The 19443-nt window shown below is 37.1% G+C and overlaps 1 protein-coding gene across 2 annotated transcripts in view; it reads right to left on the bottom strand.

Moving 5' to 3' along the window:
• Positions 1-19443, bottom strand: part of mllt3 (MLLT3 super elongation complex subunit) — a 61421-nt gene that overhangs the window by 39500 nt on the left and 2478 nt on the right. Inside the window, exons 1-2 of one of the 2 annotated variants that reach the window (XM_051114795.1) lie at positions 19133-19291; positions 18499-18679 (exon numbers count right to left, since the gene is read on the bottom strand). In XM_051114795.1, coding sequence (XP_050970752.1) covers positions 18499-18679; positions 19133-19144 — 193 coding nt within the window. In that variant the 5' untranslated portion in view covers positions 19145-19291. Of the gene's footprint in view, positions 1-18498; positions 18680-19132; positions 19292-19443 lie in introns of those variants that run through there. The other variant, XM_051114796.1, reaches the window with a different exon arrangement.

Below are 19443 nucleotides of genomic sequence, written 5' to 3'. Positions count from 1 at the left end.
GACACCTATTGCATGGGAACCACTGAATGTCAAAGAGTCCACCAAGTTCTCAGGTTGTTTGGACACGGTGCTTCACTCTCATTCTTCATTTTCAAATCACATGCTAAAATAGCCGGTTTTCCCCGAGCATGGCAGACTTTGCTATCCTGCAAAAACGAGAGATTCAGCATCAAGAAAAGCTCTCTTCAGACCCCCATCATCCAAAACCACCACATTAACATCTGCTTCTCAAGTACCCTGCCCCCATGGAGCAACACTTCAGCCTGCCATTTCCCAGCTGTGCTTTCTCAAACTCACAATTCAAAACAGGGGGAAAAACTGACCCTGGATCTTTGCTCACTTCAAGACATGTTTTCAAATGCATTTGAGCACTGCCAAGGCACCACGGGTCACGGAAAGCGGCCAGCTTAGGGGCTTTGGTAAAAATTCCCCAGATGCCAACTTGAAACAACGAGCGATGACCCTCTCCTCAACGCTTTCAATAAACAGTCCACTCTGTTGAATTCCAACGAGCTGCGTCCCGCTCTGTGAAAATCGTCCTGGTACATAGTCAAGAGCGGCTCTGCTTGTAATTACAGCTGCTTGAGGCCCTCACTCGAGCGCTGAGCCTTGACACTAGGGCCGTTTGTACTTGTGCAGGTCTGTTCAACATTCAACACTGCCGAATGGAGGAAGTGATGAGAAACATGATGAGAAACTAGTCAACAGCCCCCATAAATAACTATATGTTGTGACAATTTAAAGTTAATGGCTTTGAATAGCTGTGAATCTTTTTAATGAAAAGGACACTTCCATTTACACATCTACACAGGTGTAGACAATACTGTTCAATTCAAGCTCTTGCTGCAACGATTTCCCGATTCTATTTGAGTATTCGATTTTTAGAAAAATCCTCGATTCCTTTTCACTCATGTCGAGCAATCATCTAAATACCTGGACTGACGCATTCAACATATTAAACCCATTTAAAAGTCATAATAAAGCATAATGCTATTAAGAATTCACAAACGCTACGTTTCAATTAAATAGATATATGCAATGCAGGTTTAACATATGTACGTGTAGGTTACGTACCTAAATCTCTGAGTGGCTCTGTTCACAGTAAATGCTGCTACACAAACTCTTATCATTTATATGTGTGGAGTGTCTCAAACTCCATCTCTGCATATTGCTGCGAGTTTAGGTTTAATATATCATTCATCTGAAGTAAATAATTTGTAAACCTACGCAAACACATTATATTCTATTATATTTTATATATATATATATATATATATATATATATATATAATACATTATTATCTTTCTCAATATGCTAAATGTCCATCGTGATTTCAAAATAAAAGTTTAAACCCTCACCTAAGTTTATACATTTTGATGTCCACATATTTAAGAAATTACAGTGACTGTAGCTTTTCTATCATACAGAAATTGCCAAATATTAAAGATTAAGTGAACATTTGAACTAAATGTTGAGTCAATATTGAACACTGATTAGATCGCGCAGTAAAGTGTAAAAACAATCGGCAGGGCGTTCGCGCCCTCTGCAGGCATTTGTCATAACCCATAATGTACGTCAGCTCTATTGTTTATAATACATTATGTATTTTAATAGTTTTGTTCAATAAAACCTTATGATTACTTGCTTTTAATACATTCTTTGAACTACTATACATATATTTTAAGTAATTTTATAGGCTACTGTTCACTTAGGTCTATTTTTATTACTATAATATAATTATTATTATTATTATTATTATATTGTATATATATAAAATTATCCGATTATTAATCAGCAGAACAATCGTCAGATTACTAGATTACCAGTCGTTATAGTCCTTAGTGACAGCCCTAGTTCAGATATCAAGAACTACCACTAAACAGCAGCATTTTGAGTATTTATTAATCTAGGTTAAAAATAATTTCTACAATTTTAATATTTAAAAAAAGAAATCAAACATGTGGGGTTGTTAACTTTATTTTATTTTTTATTTTTTTCAAAGAAGCCTCTTATTGCTTACCAAGGCTGCATTTATTTGATTAAAATTACAGTAAAATCTGTAATATTGTAAAATATTATTATAATAATTCACAAGAACCACTTTTTTATTTGAGAACATTTAAAAATGTAATTTATTCCTGTGATGCAAAGCTGAATTTTCAGTATCACTACTCCAGTTTTCATAGTCACACAATCCTTCAGAAATCATTCTAATATGTTGATTATTATTATTATTATTAAACACAGTTAGAAAATAAAAAAGAACAGCAATTATATAAAATAGACATCTTTACTATTACTTTTGATCAAGTTAATGAATCCTTCCTTGCTGAATAATAGTATTACTTTCGCACGTTCACAACAATACCAAAAAAAAAAACTCACACGGAAGAGAAGAATTTGTTGAATAAAGTTGTTATTTTTGTTTTCTTTGCACACTAAAAGTATTCTCATAGGTTTATCTTTACTACCTTTCTTGAACGTTTCAACTGCATTGCTGTCTATGCAGGATCAGAAAGCTCTCGGATTTAATCAAAAATTTGTGTTCCAAAGATGAACAAAGGTCTTACGGGACAACATTGTAGAACAACATGACATGAGGGCGAGTAATTAATGAAAGAATTTCATTTTTGGATGACTGATCCCTTAAAAAAAACTGCACAGAAAAAACAGACATAGTTTCTTCATGAGTTCGTAAACAAGCTAAAAGTCAACAACTAAAACCACATATGAGTCAGCACTGTTTGTGAAGCAGGTGGGTTTTTAATGTCTTCAAGTTGACTCCAGCAGCATTTAAATTCACTCCAAGACTCCAAATAGCACTGAATCGATTAGGGTTATCAGCTTCACTGAATGACAAAACAAGCAAGCCATCCAAGAAAATTAAGAAAGAAGGGACATTAGGAAAAATCTGGACATGCTGAAATAATACAATAATACAATGTGAACGCATCAGGATTAAAACTAGCCCTCACAGAAATTCCCAAACCCTTAACAAATGCAATTTCCTGCTCTATCTATAATGTGTGTTCGGGGTATAATTTTACTTACAGACATAATGAGTCAATAAAAAGCATTGTGGTACAAGGAGTATTCCACCATGACAATAAAACCTTACCAGCCAGACAGAGTAAATAACAATAAAACATTTCTACCCTTGACTAAAGGACAAGGCATTCCCGTACGACTTTTACTATTCAACCACGGCCAAACCTTGGAATCAAGGTCTAAATCCCAGTAATTGACCATTAGGGGGTTGCGAAATAGCAACACCTACCCCCCTTTTTTTAACCCTTCCTGGTAGCCCTGAAGGCATTAACTAGAAAGCATTAACAAGAACCAAACTAGTGTGCTTACTTCCGTTAATAGGCACCATACTAAGCTGATCAGTTGCAGGGTAAAATTTCACTAGGTTTCTCATTAAACCGGCTCTGACTTGACTCATTTAAATGATTTTATTTCCTGTATGGTGTTTTTTCACCTCACCGCAAAAGGCTCTACAGCCTGTCAAGGCTTTGTTTCCCAAAGGTGGACTATATTTTAGGCCGCCAGCTGAGCTGTCGTCAACCCGTCATCAGCAAGAATGGGCTGTTATGCTCTTATATTGTGTTTCTTTCTGGTCTCAAAATCACCTGATGAATGCATCTAGGAATCCTGTTTGAATTAGGAATAAAAGACCCCTAATGGATACAGGAGTATTTATAAGTAAAACTACAGATACCAAACAGAAGAAAGCCTTACTCAATGGTGTACTGCAAATCTGGGGCCTCTGCATTGAATTAGTCAAGGCTCCGCCCACAAAGAGTGATGTCATAAAAGTGACAGAGAAACTGAGAATTAATGCTCAATCCAGTGACCTTAACTATAACTTAACATTCGTTGTGAGAGAAGCAGATACAGTTTTAATTTCACCAATGAATTATAATATGGCAGTGAATCACTGCCTTCCAGCTGTGTTTATTTAATGTAGACAATTATGTAAAGGCCTACACATTTTGCATAGCTAATACAGATTTAACTTAATTCAGTTTGCAATACATGTTACCCTATTTATATCCATTGTGATGTGATAAAAGGGAAGGTGGGTGGAAAGATGGAGAAAGAAAGCGATATAGGAGGAGTGGAGGTATTAGTTCAACCCAGGCTACACACATTTCTGCAACACATCTTAATTACATACTGTACTGCACATTTCACAGCAGTTTCAAAGTGAAATGTCCAGAGAGTGGTGCTAAAACACACGTTCAATGTGTGACCGTGGCACGTTTTTATTATGTTAATTTACTGCGTTTTGTAACGCTGCTTGAGATATGTATTGCGGCTGTTCAGGATTCAAATATCCGGATAGTGTCACTAAAGGTTAATGCTCGTGTTGGAAATATCCCAGATGCCAAACCCAACTCCAAACCTATTGATAGCGTGATATAAAAAATGCTTGATGTAGCTATGCTATTTTAACTTTATGCGGATTTGAGCTGTTTTGTCGTAGCCCTAGTTTCACAGGGTTTGTACCGGAGCTCTTAATCACTGAAGTGCTACGCCATATTGCGTGAGCTACCAAGCGAACCTATTGAAATAGAAAACTCACGCATATGAATCCGTATGCGTGACGACAATATTCAAATGTATCATTTTTCAAATCGCACAGGATGTTAAAATTGTTTTGAAACCATAATAAGTCTGCGTGAAAATTATGCTTTATTAATCAGAACTCTGTGTGTAAATCACACTTTGTGTGAAATGAAATAAAAGTTGTCAGTTTTACCGCCTCTGTTAATTTCAACTGGAAACTGCAGTGATTCGTACATACAGGCATGTTTTTTCAGTTTTGCAGAAATGTACATAAAGGCACGTATTTCCAACGAGCCTATGTTGCATTAATTAGGGCCCTGTGAAATCCATTTTATTTTTTCCCAAATTCCATTTTTTTCTCCATTTTAATTTATTTGTTTAATTGTTGTTGTTTTTTTCCTTCAGAACTATTTTTGTTAAAAGTTTAACAAAAATTATACTTTTAGGGCCCTATGAAATATTTCTTATTTTTTCTATTTTGTGTTTTCCATTTTGATTTTCTGGATTCCATTTATTTAAATTTTAATAATCAAAATGATCTTTAATTAATTGATTTTACCACCAACACTAACAACAACAAATTAATTTATTATTTTATTTATTTACAGCATGTATTTATTTATTTTTTTATTATTATTTTTAGAAATGCTATGTTGTTGTTTTTTATGGTAAATAAATGAAGGCATAAAACATTAGTTTACCTTTTAATCAAATGAAAATTAAACAAACCTTTCCATTTTTTGGCAAAGTGCTGCACAACAGAAATTTATGGTTAAAAAAAAAAAACAAAAAAAAAAACAAACAGAAAAATTGTGTGATTGTTTCTTAAAAAATTATGTTTTAATTAAATTGCATTAGTAGTAGGACTACTATTACATGAAGTCATATTTTTTCTGTCACAGTTTCTTCAAGTTAAACTTTTATTTTGACAGGTTGCTGTGAAGACCTTTAAGTTTCTGTTTGTATATGATATGATGATCCAGCAGCGCTGGAAATTATGTTTATGTGTTTATGTACTCGTACATTGAGGCAGCAGAGGCTAAAAACACTACAAGCGTTGCGAGCGTCATGCAAGCTTCAGTATATGTGTGGTAAATGAAACCGCACGTCTGTGCTATTCATTCACTCAGAGACAGGCAGGATTCATTTTTAAACAATCTTTTTGCAGCTTAATATTCAAAGAGACTAGTCTATATCGCATATATATATATATGATTTAAGTGTACTGATCTCCTTTGATTCATTCATTCAAAAATTGGCAAATTCCATGACATTCCGTGTTATACAGTAAATTCTGTTTTTTATGACTGGATTCTGTGATTCCATCTGCTTTTTCTGCATTGGGGAAACCATAGGGCCTGAATTAGTAAAACTGATAAAGACAAAATTAAAATGTCAGAATTTTTAAAAATTTAATTTTTACATTTTTAAAAACATAACAGACAAACAAAAAGATTCCTGGAAGAATCCAGAAAAAAACAACAACAAGAAACAAACAAGACAAAACAGAATAAAACTCATGCCAATAAAGCCTTCCCATCATTTGTTCTGACTTTAAGAGAGACAGATAGGAAAAGACATGGATACCATTCAGTTTGTTCTGGGGTTCATATAAATGAAAGATCAATTCCCTTCAGCAGTTCAAGTCTTTTCAGGTTGAAGAATGAATTACACTTCACTGAGATAAATGGGGATATTGTTACTTTGTACCTCAGCAGCAAACTCAAGATCCACTTTTGTGCAGAAGATCCTTTGAGACAGAGTATGTTTGATACTCTTTTAGATTGTCTTAAGAAGCTTCATTTTCTTTGTGGATCAAAGGTTCTCCCCTAAGGCATGACAGCAAAGGAGGGTGGGCATGGATAGATGATGAAATCATTCAGCTCACTTACCCTGCATTGATTTTAGTGTACATGCAACATTCCCTGTTAGGAAAGTCATCGGTCATCTAATAAGGAATAAAGAACATTAGACTGGAGGTTTAATACAGTGGTTTTGCTTCAGAAACCAACACAGAGGGTCAACACTGTGCCAAAAAGGATAATAGATGCATAGCCTTTGACATAAAAAGAGATATGGAGAGCTTTTAAAAAAAAATGTTAACCCACCAGTTGAAAACCACTGATAAAATAAAATAAAATAAAATAAAATATTATTTATTAGGAAAAACTGAATAAAAAAAAAAAAAGAAAAGAAATTTGGACTTTAAAAAAATATATTATATATTTTTATATAATATTCATTAGCCTTCAAGGGCTAAAATTGAGATGAAAAAAAGTATGAAAAATAGGATAATTGAGCCTTTACAAAGGAATAATGGAGCTCAAAAAGTGGAAAAACTTACAATCTTAGCGAGCCCAGTTTTTTTATGCCAAACTGTGGAATTTATGACAAATCGGGCAGTGTATGGTTTTCCCAGCCATGTTTTTGGGTCAGCTTACACTTTTTGCTTTCTGCCAAGTGGACAATGACCATGGCAGGATTCCCCCTCAGTGAGAGCACAGAATTGTGGGTCAGATTTCAGGCTCACATCTCTGCCAGCAGCACTGTTACAAATTAAAGTCGCCTTGTGCTAAAAAAACCAACAAAAACAGTACTGTGCTTCCTAATTGTGCCTAAAATCCCACACAACAATCGATTTTGAAGGCATACAAAGAATTTGCATAAATCACAGTGACCGTGGAGATGATGGCAGAATGGAAAGTGAAAATCAATCTTCTTATTTAACCATGTTCGCATGCGAATCGGCCACGGTGAATAAATCAAAACCCGCCTTGCTAAACACTCACGGAGCTGTTTTGAATAAAAAAAAAAAAAAAAAAAAAAAAAAGTTCATTACCAGTACAGAGGATTTATTCTGACCTGGTTCAATTGTGATTTCACTCTTGCTTGGCATTTGAAAAACTATTAGCACTATTTACAACTGCATTAGCGTTTTTATTGGTACTTCAGGTTGTGCCAAATTATTGCATCCTCATGACACCTGATTAGACAAACATGACTAATGCATTACATGCACTTTCTTGTTTGCATTCTGCCAGGAACATAAATGCAAGCATAAACTTCCAGGAGTGCAGGAAAGAAAAGACAGAGCCAAATGCTTTATGGCATGCACGCATACAAGGCAAAGGAGTGAAAGAATTGCCAACAGACAGCCCTTATAAACCATGCTTCAATAAACCACTTCCTCCTCCCCGTCTCCCCCTCACCCCCTTTGACTCACCAAACCGGGGGAAAATCAGCATTTATGGCCCAGTTCCTGTTTTGGACTGCTGCTCACAAGCCTCCCCCCTCCTGCCCTCTCCCTTCATTCTGTGTCTCCCTCCCTCTTCCGCTCCTTTCATGCCAGCATAGGAGGCAGTCTGGAGTTTCATGGCTACAGAGCCCTTTGTGCATCACCTATACAAGGTGGTATAATTTCTGCAGCGTCGTAAAACAATTACAGGGCCGTTCAGGCAGTCTTGCTAGTTCCAAACTACCGTCTGTCTTGTGTTTCTTGAATAAGCGCTTTAAAACTGTACTGAAAGCACTGCTGTTGTCAAAGGTCATATTTCAGGGAATGATTGGGACAGCTATCCATTATATGGCACACACTGTTCAGTGATCTGTGAATGATTCTCACAAGAATACAGATGATTACAGAAGTCAGACTAAAATGAGCAAGTATGTGCACAGCAATATTACAGTTGTGGTTGATAATCGTTCAATGGAAAATATTAAAATTTGAAATGTAGTCAAAATAACTAAGTACTATAATCAAGTTTTAAATGGGGAACATAGGGACAACAAAGGCACTTCAGTAATTCAGTGCTCTGATATACAGCATTAAAGGAGAAGTCCACTTCCAGAACAGCAATTTACAGATAATGTACTCACCCCCTTGTCAACCAAGATGTTCATGTCTTTCTTTATTCAGTCGTAAAGAAATTATGTTTTTTGAGGAAAACATTTCAGCATTTTTCTCCATATAATGGACTGCTGTGGTCCCCCGAGTTTGAACTTCCAAAATGCAGTTTAAATGCGGCTTCAAACGATCCTAAATGCGGTTGTAAACGATCCCAGCCAAGGAAGAAGGGTCTTATCTAGTAAAAACGATTGGTTATTTTCATAAAAATAAGACAATTTATATACTTTTTAAACGCTCGTCTTGTCTTGCTTTTCCCGACCTGTTTTTTTTCAGTTCATGACAATTAGGGTTTGTTGACAAAACTCCCATCTCTTGTTCAAAATCGTCCTATATCGCTGTTTTACCCTTTTTGTTAAGGGTATTTGATCTTCTTTGCATGTTCACTTTGCAAAGATTGAGTCGGAACTTCTGCAGTGATGTAGGGTGATTTTAAAATGATTTTTGAAGTTGAAGGAGAAAATACGATTGGAGTTTTTCGACATACCCTAACGGTCTTGAGCCAGAATACACAGAGTTCAGGGAGAGCAAGACAAAACGAGCATTTGAGATTAAAAAGTATTTAAATTGTATTTTTTTTAAATGAAAATAACCAATTGTTTCGCTAGATAAGACCCTTCTTCCTCGGCTGGGATCGTTTACAACCGCATTTGGGATCGTTTGAAGCTGCATTTAAACTGCATTTTGGAAGTTCAAACTCGGGGCACAATATCAGTCCATTATATGGAGAAAAAATGCTGAAATGTTTTCCCCAAAAAACACAATTTCTTTACGACTGAAGAAATAAAGACATGAACATCTTAGATGACAAGGGGAGTACATTATCTATAAATTGTTGTTCTGGAAGTGGACTTCTCCTTTAAATTTACATAAAATATAACTTGACGAGATTTTGCCCTTAGACAAAACTATTTGCTCTAGAACAAATAATAGATTAATGAGACAAAAGACTCATTAGATTGACCCAAAATGAATTATATCTTACGTTTAACCACTATAGAGACATCAAAGCCAGTGGTAAATTCCAGAAGATATGGCCGAGGTAAGGCTGCTCTCAGCGGGTTCATGAGCGCTGAATGGCTCCTGATGCCCTGGAGCTCATGTTTTGAAAACATTGAAGCAATTTTTCAAAAAGACATTATCTTTATTAACAATCCGCATATTTGAAGTCTAAACAAGTACATTCTTGCCTAAAAACATATTCCGTGACACAAAAACAGTATTGTTTTTTCAATTATAGTGGATTTGGGTATCTGCCATGACACTCGCTGTAAGAAATCCCACCACAACTGGAGTGATACAAACGTTCAACATGACAGATGTTGATGCACAATTACAATTTCAGATCGACTAACTCTAATACCGTATAAGATTTCTATTCAAACTGAAAGCATAATTCTAGGCTATTTGCTGTGGTTTTCAAACCACAATGCAAAAATGTGACATTTCATTGACGCTCTTTTCGGGAGCACTAAACCCGGCAGCGCTTATTGCTGGCAACCCGCCAAAATAAAAGAGGTTTGAAAATGATGAACATTCCTACAAAAAAGTAAAAATTATCCTTTTATTTTTAATTTTATTATAAAATAATTGTATTTTTATTTTACTCCTATTTATTTGAAAATATAATAGTATTACCAAACTTTATTTTACTTTATTTTGTTTGTTATTTTATTTGACAAAAAAATAAATAAATAAAGTGCAATAATATTATTATCACTATTATTAATTTATTTATTTTAAGAGTTATATTTAGTCACACTTTGTGCAGCATGAGGACCAACCCAAATCTCCAGATACTCTAATGAAAACTAGGCAACAATACTCAGGTAGGCTGTGGCATTTAAACAATGCTCAACTGGTACTAAAGAGCCCAGAGTGTGCCAATATCCCTGCACCATTACACCACCACCAGGCTGATCCGTTGATACAAGGCAGGATAGATCCATGCTTTCACGTTATTTACACCAAACACTGACTCTACCATCCGAACATCGCAGCAGAAATCAAGACACCAGGCAACATTCTCCCAATTTCAATTGTACAATTTTGTTGAACACATGTGAATTGTAGCCTCAATTTCCTGTTCTCAGCTGCCAGAAGTGGCACCCTGTATAGTCTTCCGCTGCTGTAGCCCATCTGCTTCAAGGTCTGACGTGCTCTGTGTTCAGAGTAGGGCTACAACGATTCCTCAATTCTATCTGAGTATTCAATTAAAAAATAAATCTGTATTGAGTAATCAGCAAAATTCCGGAAGTGGCGCATTCCACATACTGAATAGTTGTTTTGTCTGAAGATGCACACTAGTAATGTTTTTTTTCCCCCTGAGGTACATTTCTAAAAATTACTCAAATGTTTTAATTGAACTATGGCCTAATCCTGGCTTCTAAACCCTGTCTGTGAAACCAGGCCTATGTATTTTAACAGTTTTGTTCAATAAAACTATGTGATTACTTGCTTTCAATACTTTATTCGCACTAACTATTATTGCCTCATTGCTATTATATATGTATTTTAAGTCATTTTAAAGGCTATTGTCTCTTAGGTCTATTTTTATTACTACAAAAAAATTACCAGATTACTCGATTAATCGTCAGATTACTTGATTACCACTCAATTAGTGACAGCCGTAGTTCAGAGATACTCTTTTGCATACTTCAGTCGTAACAAGTGGTCAGCTCGAACCAGTCTAGCCATTCTCCACTGACCTCTGGCATCGACATGGCATTTTAAGCCACAGAACTGCCACTCACTGGATATTTTCTCTTTTTCAGACCATTCTCTGGTAGAGATCCCAGTAGACCAGCAGTTTGTGCAATACTCAGCCCATCTGGCACCACCATGCCATGTTTAAACTCACTTAAGTCACCTTTCTTCCCATTCTGATGAAACCAACTTCAGCAGATTGTTTTGACCATGCCTACATGCCTAAATGCTCTGGGTTACTGCCGTGTGATTGGCTGATATTATATATTTGCATTAATGAACAGTTGAACAGTTGCTGTATTGTGCATGCAAGACAAACAAGATGGTGAATTTTTACAAGCCACAAACATGTGACATGTTAAACGGGTCAAAGTATGCACTGGCAACAGCCATGCCTTCACAGTTTAATGATATGTGCATGGTTAAAAGATCACGGTGAGTTTCTTCGCTGCGAAGAGATTTGACAGTCGGGCATGATGGGAAATAGAAATGTGTGACACTCACACTCCCAATTGGCAGAATTTATTCCACATGTAGGGGGAGACATATCATGCACTACAGCCAGAGAGACCCAATTATTTTAGCTCGGGGTGTGCGCGCGCTGCCGAACAAGAAAATGACAAGACTGCAAGATGCTCACAGCTCACCATGCCAGAAATGAAATCACAGTTAATGACTGCTCATAAAATGTACAATCATTTCAAAAGATTACGTTATAAGAATGAAACCATGCACAGAGATACACTCGTAAAGACTCATTGCTCGTATTGTAATTGGCAATCTGTTCAATGTGATGCACAAAGGCAGTAGTGCTTTCCAAACTGACGTTTTTAACCAACAAATTGGAGTGGACAGCTAAGCAATTCGCTCTGAAACGAAATGGACAGGTGCATAAATTCAGCAATTAACCTCGAAATAAAAAAGATGCTGCTTTGGGACAGAACCCAATAATCAGATATACTTATCCATGTGTATACAAGCTGCTGCAATAATTTAGCTGTCACAAGAAGTTCATCATCATCACTAACGCATTATGCATTTCACAAGTCAAACAGAGATTTTAGGGACAGTAGCAATCCGTCTCTCAAAGACAAAAAGGCACTTCCCCAATTTCACCCCCACGTCTACAATTTCATAAATCATACTTTCTGTCAGTGTAAAATTCCTACGCTCCTCAATTCCACTCTGCAGGGAGTCAGTTCATCTCCCTCCCAAGGATGGATCGCTTCCCGTCGAGGGGAAAGAGGTCTGGCAAGCGCACAGAAGAATAGGGGCGGAAGGGAAGGCAGCCCCCACTGACATCTAAGCTGTACCTTGCCTGAGGAGGACTTAAATTCTGTGGTTTTCTGTGCATATGCAAGATAGGAGGCTAACACAAGCCTAACTCCTGCTCTGGCCGAGTCAATGAGCGGTGCACAAACTTAAAAGGCTTTGAGAAGTCTCAGGAAAAGATGCCCACAGGCAAACATGTTGACCTGATCATTATGGGACCACAAAAGGGAGAGCCGAGTGGCACTGATGAATCACACATCAGCACATTAAAGAGATGAAACAGTACTAAATATTGTTAACGAGTCTAAAATATAATTTCATTCTAGAGCATTTTTAGTTTGGGGGAGAAAAAAAAAAAAAAAAAATGCACCCCTCATGTCTGGTTATTGTAAACCCATGTGAGAAATTTTAAAGAGTATCCTGGCTGTTTTTTCATGCAATTACAATAAATGAGCACTAGAGCATTCAAGCTTCAAAATGGACACAAAGCACTATAAAAGTGCTCCATATGACTCATTATTCACTGATAATGTTAACATCTGCTCTCTTATCTTGGCACGTTCATGAGAGAACTAACAATGTCCAATTTGGAAATGAATCACTCTTTTGAATCGTTAATATGGTTGACAGGAACAGTCCTGCCGAATCATTTACAAATCAGAAAAATCTGACTCAGTGATTCAGTTGCTGCTTTTAAAAGCTCTCTGAGGATGATGACTTTTAGTGAATAATTAAATTTCAAACGCTGTTCCTCACATGAAAGATATTTGAGTCATTTTTGAAGCGTGAAGTCTCTAGATGTAAATCTCCGTAACTGTGTCTTGTTTCGTGTATGGCTTAAAAGTCAGAGTTAGGTTAGGAATGACAGAGGGTGTGTAAAAGTCATTTCGAGCTTCTTTAAATAACATATTTCAAATCAGGAATAAAATCTGATAATAATTCTATTGACTATTTTAAGGTCCAGCTAAAGAGCATGCATGCATTTTATATTCCATATAAAAATTCCATTTATCAGTCTGCATTACACTGACATATGTGACCCTGGACCACAAAACCAGTCTTAAGTAACGCGGGTATATTTGTAGCAATAGCCAAAAATACTTTGTATGGGTCAAAATGACTGATTTTTCTTTTATGCCAAAAATCATTGGGATATTAGGTAAAGATCATGTTCCATAAAGATATTTTGTAAATTTCTTACCTTAAATATATTAAAACTTAATTTCTGATTAGTAATACGCATTGCTAAGAACTTCATTTGGACGATTTTAAAGACAATTTTGATTATTTTGCACCTTCAGATTCCAGATTTTCAAATAGTTGTATCTCGGCCAAATATTGTCCAATCCTAACAAATACATCAATACATTAATGGAAAGCTTATTGATTCAGCTTTCAGATGATGTAGAAATTGCGTTAGCAGCACTCTTGTGAATATGCATAAAAGCCTGACATGCAAGAGAAGAAACTGTTGAATAAAGTTGTTATTTTTGTTTTCTTTGCACGCAAAATGTATTCTCGTAGCTTCATAATATTACAGTTGAACCATTGAAGTCACATGGACTATTTTAACGATGCCCTTACTACCTTTCTGAGTCTTGAACGTGTCAGTTTCATTCCTGTCTATGCAGGGTCAGAAAGCTCTCGGATTTCATCAAAAATATCTTCATTTGTGCTCCAAAGATGAACGAAGGACTTAAAGGTTTGCAACAATATAAGGGTGAGTAATTAATGAGAGAATTTTTAATTTTTGGGTGAACTATCCCCATCTTCTTCGACCAATTTTCAAATACTGTTTTACTTTGAAAGTTTGCATTGTTGTGATTCACCTCGTAACTAGTTGGATTGGTTAATGGCTTTTAACTCTTTAACAAAGACTTTTTAAAAATCTCTACAGGAAAAAGTAGAAGGAAAGAAACTTCTGGAAGCCAAAGCTGCTGAAAAAGTGGCCAGACACTGTTGCATTTAATTGAGTGTTATATTTCTCCCATTTTTATACATTTATGAGTGGACTGTCTCTGTTACGCAGACTCTTACCAGTAGGTAACACTCTGGAAACCATTTACTACAACCTAGCAACACTGTAAAAATCATTCAGAACACCTTATCGATAGAAAAGGACAAATACTGGGCATGTTTTCAGGCCAGTACGTGTTGCCACACAGCAGTTTTTCCACAAGCAAGCACAACTCGCTTGTTTATTGCTATGATAATTCAATTACCAAAGACAAAACTTAAAATGATGATTTTTTTAGTCCTTTCTCTGCTCCCATCTGGGTAAGAAAGCCACCTCTGTGTTTACATCACAAAGATTAAACGACTGTTTTTATTTTTCTTTCTCCACACTATATAACACCAGAGAGCAAAGATAAGCTGTATAAGGCTGCTGCTGTAAAACAGAAGAAGGATAGTGTTATTTTAAGCTCTTCCAGCAATTGGGCTCAAGTGTACTGTCAAGTCTAGCAAATTCAGAGACATACTGGCATGGTCCACTGATGTAATGATACAATCTTGTTTTATCATTCCCTCTTTCATACCCTCAGCAATAAAAAAGCTAAATAAAATTCAGTAAATACACCACACACACAAACTCTCTGGACTCTCTTCACCTAGTGTGGGCAGCCATTTCCCTTGGTATATATCTGAATGGGATGCCTAATTGACTCTAGATGTTTGCGCGCCTGGCTAAAAGACTAGAAAAACGAACGCTTTCCACTGCAAAATAGTAGGTAGAGACTTGTCATGAACCAAAAGCCAGACATTTCTATATTTTTTAGAGTACAACTGGCATAGATAGGTGCAGGTGAAATGAACGTCCATGTTCCACTCCATTTATTTGGGTTTGTTGCCCCCCTATTCCTGCGCCAGCACAAAATATCAGGTTTCCAAGGCTACACAGCATGCCTGCTAATCATGGCTGTTCGGTCCCTTTATCCCAGCCAAAAAAACACTTCCCACCTTTGTTTAAATGTCCAGGTAGCTACGATTTCTCAAGCTGAGAAACATCACATGCCATGCCCATGCAAGAGCTGATCAAAAATCCTTAAAAGCAATAGTTTACCCAATAATGACCATACCTGTATGACTTTCTTTCTTTAAACAAAGAATATACATAAAAATGCAAGTCAACAGACGTCATACTGGTTCAGAAAGACATGAGGGTGAATACATTTCTCTGTGAACTAACTCTTTAACACAAGCCTTTTTGTCCAGCGGATACTTTTTTTCAATTGGCATTCTATGAGAAAGGCACAAGGAAGCACATAACCCCATGAGAGACGTGGAGGCAACATGTAATCTACAACAGCTGTGAAAGGGGTAACATCGAATACTTCAAACACAAAACAAGGAGAGAGAAAAGGGACTGACTGCCACAGAACACACCCTCTAGAGTAAAGAGTTTTGGAGAACTCAATGAGTGTGTGAGCAGCTGTTCCTTTCGGGGCAGTATGGTGAGACTGTTGGTATTAAACTGTCAAACACAAGCCCGTCTGTGCGCAAGGTTTCCCTCTAACTTCCCCTCGGCTCGTCTCGACACCGGCTAACACTGATCAAAGCCCTGAGGAGGGGGAGGAGGGGGTGGCGTAGCCTCCCGGGACCCCAAATAATAAGCCTGGCTGTTTACCTTACAAGCGCACCATAAATTCTAGGTCTAAGAAAGCAGGTTTCTGTATCCGTCCCCTCTACCAAGAGAGAGAGAGAGAGTCCTGTTGTGAATTATCTGCTGAGTATGCAGAAGAGCTGTTTACCAAAGTCTATTTTTCACGGTGTTGAAGAAAATGTAAATATTCAAAGTGTTTATGCATTACCGTTTGACTTATTCTGGGTCTAATTAGGGCTAGAATGGAAGAAAAGACATTTGAGGTCCAAATTTCGAAGGAAACCCTTTTCCAAGTGTCATTATCGTAAAGTATGTACATCTTGAACTTAAGTGATTCAAATCTTCTTCCTTGAGTTCATCCTGAAGCAAACACTTTGTCAGATCCATTATAAGCTGGAGACCCCAGGAAGTACTTAGACTACTAATTCGTCACAGTGCAAAAACATTTTAGGGTGTGCACTGTATACTTCCAAGGGGGTGTTTGGTAGATTCTCCTAAAAGCTGGTGTCATAAGGCAGGATTTATTAGAGGTTAAGTATCTACCCTGCTGCTTTTGCATTTTTTTTCAGCAGCCCCTGTAAGGCATTTGTCAAATTAAAGGGGAGAGGGGCTAGAAGTTTAAGCAAACCCACATTTAGTGTACTTCTTGTCATTGAAGAGACGAAGACCTTCAGGAGCAAGTTTCAAGTTTTATTTTCCATTGATTTATAGTCTGATTTAATGTTTTGAGAAAATAAATATAGTGGGGGAGACTTTCGACACACTATCATCACACGCATACAGCCAGAGAGCCTGTTCGGATCTCCTTCAGATCTTACGTAAACACAACAACTCTGTGGCATAAATCAAACCTGCGGCGGTGCACATAGTACGAGCGCCACTATAACGCAAAGGAATGGGGAAAATATTAGCATACGTTTGAAGCCATGCATCTTGAGCTGTCCACAGAAGCAAAACAAACTTAAGTCCTTCTGTGCAATTTTCCAATCTCTGCGGTTTGATTTCCCACCACAGTAATAAAACAGTCTCAGAAAGCGTCACATAAATAAAATGTTGGATCAAAACAATTTAGCTGCTGCTCTGTCATGCAGGAATGCTTGCAATTGTACTATTCTGTGATGTGCTTGATAAAACAAGTGGTTATTGTTGTCGTGACATAAACATGTACCTAGCAAAATACTTAAGAAAAACAGCTGGCTGGAACAAAAGACATTCTCAGATTAAGCAACTGTTCGCCTATGTATAATGACAATTGACTTTCTCCAGCATTTTTTTTTCATGCACTTATCACGTCACAGCAAGCTCAGCTTAAACACTTTGGGTTACGGGAGGAAACCAGCAAATATTTTAATTAATTCCTTCTAAGGCTTTCATCAACCGCTACTCCTACATTCCTGCTATCAGACCACCAGATGCTTTCATTCCCTCTCTCTCACTGTCCTGTTGTTGGCGTTGTCTAATAACAGTATATATGAACTATAATAACTAGGGGACGATTGTGACACAGGGGGAATTGTAACACAGTCAGAATGAGTTACAGGGGTTGAAATCACTATCATACACAATCACGTCCCTGCTGTGGTGAATGTGTAAAATGTAAAACGAAATATAGGAAGGAAAACAATTTGGTAAAAAATAAATGGAAGAATTGATATCTTCTAAATCAGTAAGTTCTCATGTTTTACATATAACAGCCATAGATCTACATGTTTTATAATCTGGAAATATCATGTCTGACCAGATGGGGAGGGTTGTAACACTTTCCATGCACTACTGGACTCACAAAGACAGCACATTATGGTACAGTGTATAAGGCTACATTTGTTAACTAACATGAATATTTTTTTTTTTAAATTAAACGATTATGGGTGGCAACAGACTATGGCATAAACTTGTAATATTATGCCACAAATAATGCAATAAAAAAACACATATGCAAATTACAAAACAAAATGTTATGCAGAATCTCCAGTCTTTTATTCACTTTCCTCTGATGAAAATGTACATTTACGAACTAAAGCTGAATTTCTGCATGTTCTAACGTAATTCAAACACTATTCTAGCGCATTATTCTTTAAACTTTTTAGGAGTCGCGCATTGATTAACGCACGTTGTCAGTGGTCACAGATAAAGAAAAATCAATTACCCACACCACAAGGTAATAAGAAAAACATGCACTTGTCGCTAAAAAAGCACCTTTATATATATATATATATATATATATATATATATATATATATATATATATATATATATATATATATATATCTCACTGGTCTCTTTTAGAAATGACAACCACTTTTTTGTCCCTGCAGCGCTACAGTAGGCACGACCTGCATGCATCAAGTAGCCAAGGTGCATTGAGTCTGGATCACACATCATTCCATCTTTGTTATTCAAGAGAATTCACAATGATATATAATAGTAAATCGCTTCACATACCTCTTTTTGGTCTCGGGAAACTTTCGTGTAGATGAAATACGACTTTCTCCACAAAATGCTGAATGTTGCTGTGCTCCGGTCCGCGGACAAACACCATCCAGTCGTGCGTAAAACCTTCCACGGTGGGTTTCTTTCGGACCTGGGCACGATGACCGAGTTCCAGTTTCACCTGAACGGCACCCTAAAACAGCCAAATGTTCACTTTATAATCATGTCGCCAATTATTTAGTATAAAAAGAACAAGTTGAGTGCGTAACGTTACGTGTTAAAACCACTATATAGCCGCACAATTGTAAAGCAAAAAATAACTATTCGTAGTCGAATCATAAGTTTCTGGTGTTATTTAGCCTCGGCGTACCAGAATAAATGATTTCAAATGAGCATTCTGTCAATATTTGTGATTGGATGCCCTCCTTTTGTTTGAAATCTTTCAAGCGCATCACTTTTGCAGACATGCACTAATACACTGGAAACGCACGACTCCACTAGTTCTACTGTACTTGAGTATTCCGATGGAAATATGGCTGGAAAAGCCTCCTATGCGTCTAATCGCCTTTCCAAAGCAGACGAGAACGAACACAGGCGCCGGAGACCCAAAACACCGCACCGATATAGCAGGTAAAGCCCTACTCACCGAACTGGCCATTGTTGAGGCCACGGGATAATGCTATTTCATGGAGAATTTGGTTTAAATAAGGACACCGAGGACTGTAGACGCCCGATGGCGGACATGGTCTTTTAATTGAGCTCTCTGAGTTTTCAAAGGCTGAGGAGTAAAGTGAGACGCATGCGCGTGAGTGTCAGCGCGTGCACTCCAGTCGCAGTCTGTGCGGTGCACGAGACGAGCCAATGGCGAGCGAGCGACTGAAAAGCCACTATTAACCCGTGTAAAACCACTTTTCAGTGCCCAACAACACTGTCATTTATTACTTGCAACGTATTAAG

This window comes from Labeo rohita, chromosome 7 (assembly GCF_022985175.1).
Source record: "Labeo rohita strain BAU-BD-2019 chromosome 7, IGBB_LRoh.1.0, whole genome shotgun sequence".
Classification (NCBI taxonomy): domain Eukaryota; kingdom Metazoa; phylum Chordata; class Actinopteri; order Cypriniformes; family Cyprinidae; genus Labeo; species Labeo rohita.
The sequence above is the reverse complement of the archived record's forward strand: the minus strand, read 5'-3'. Positions and strand labels throughout refer to the sequence as shown.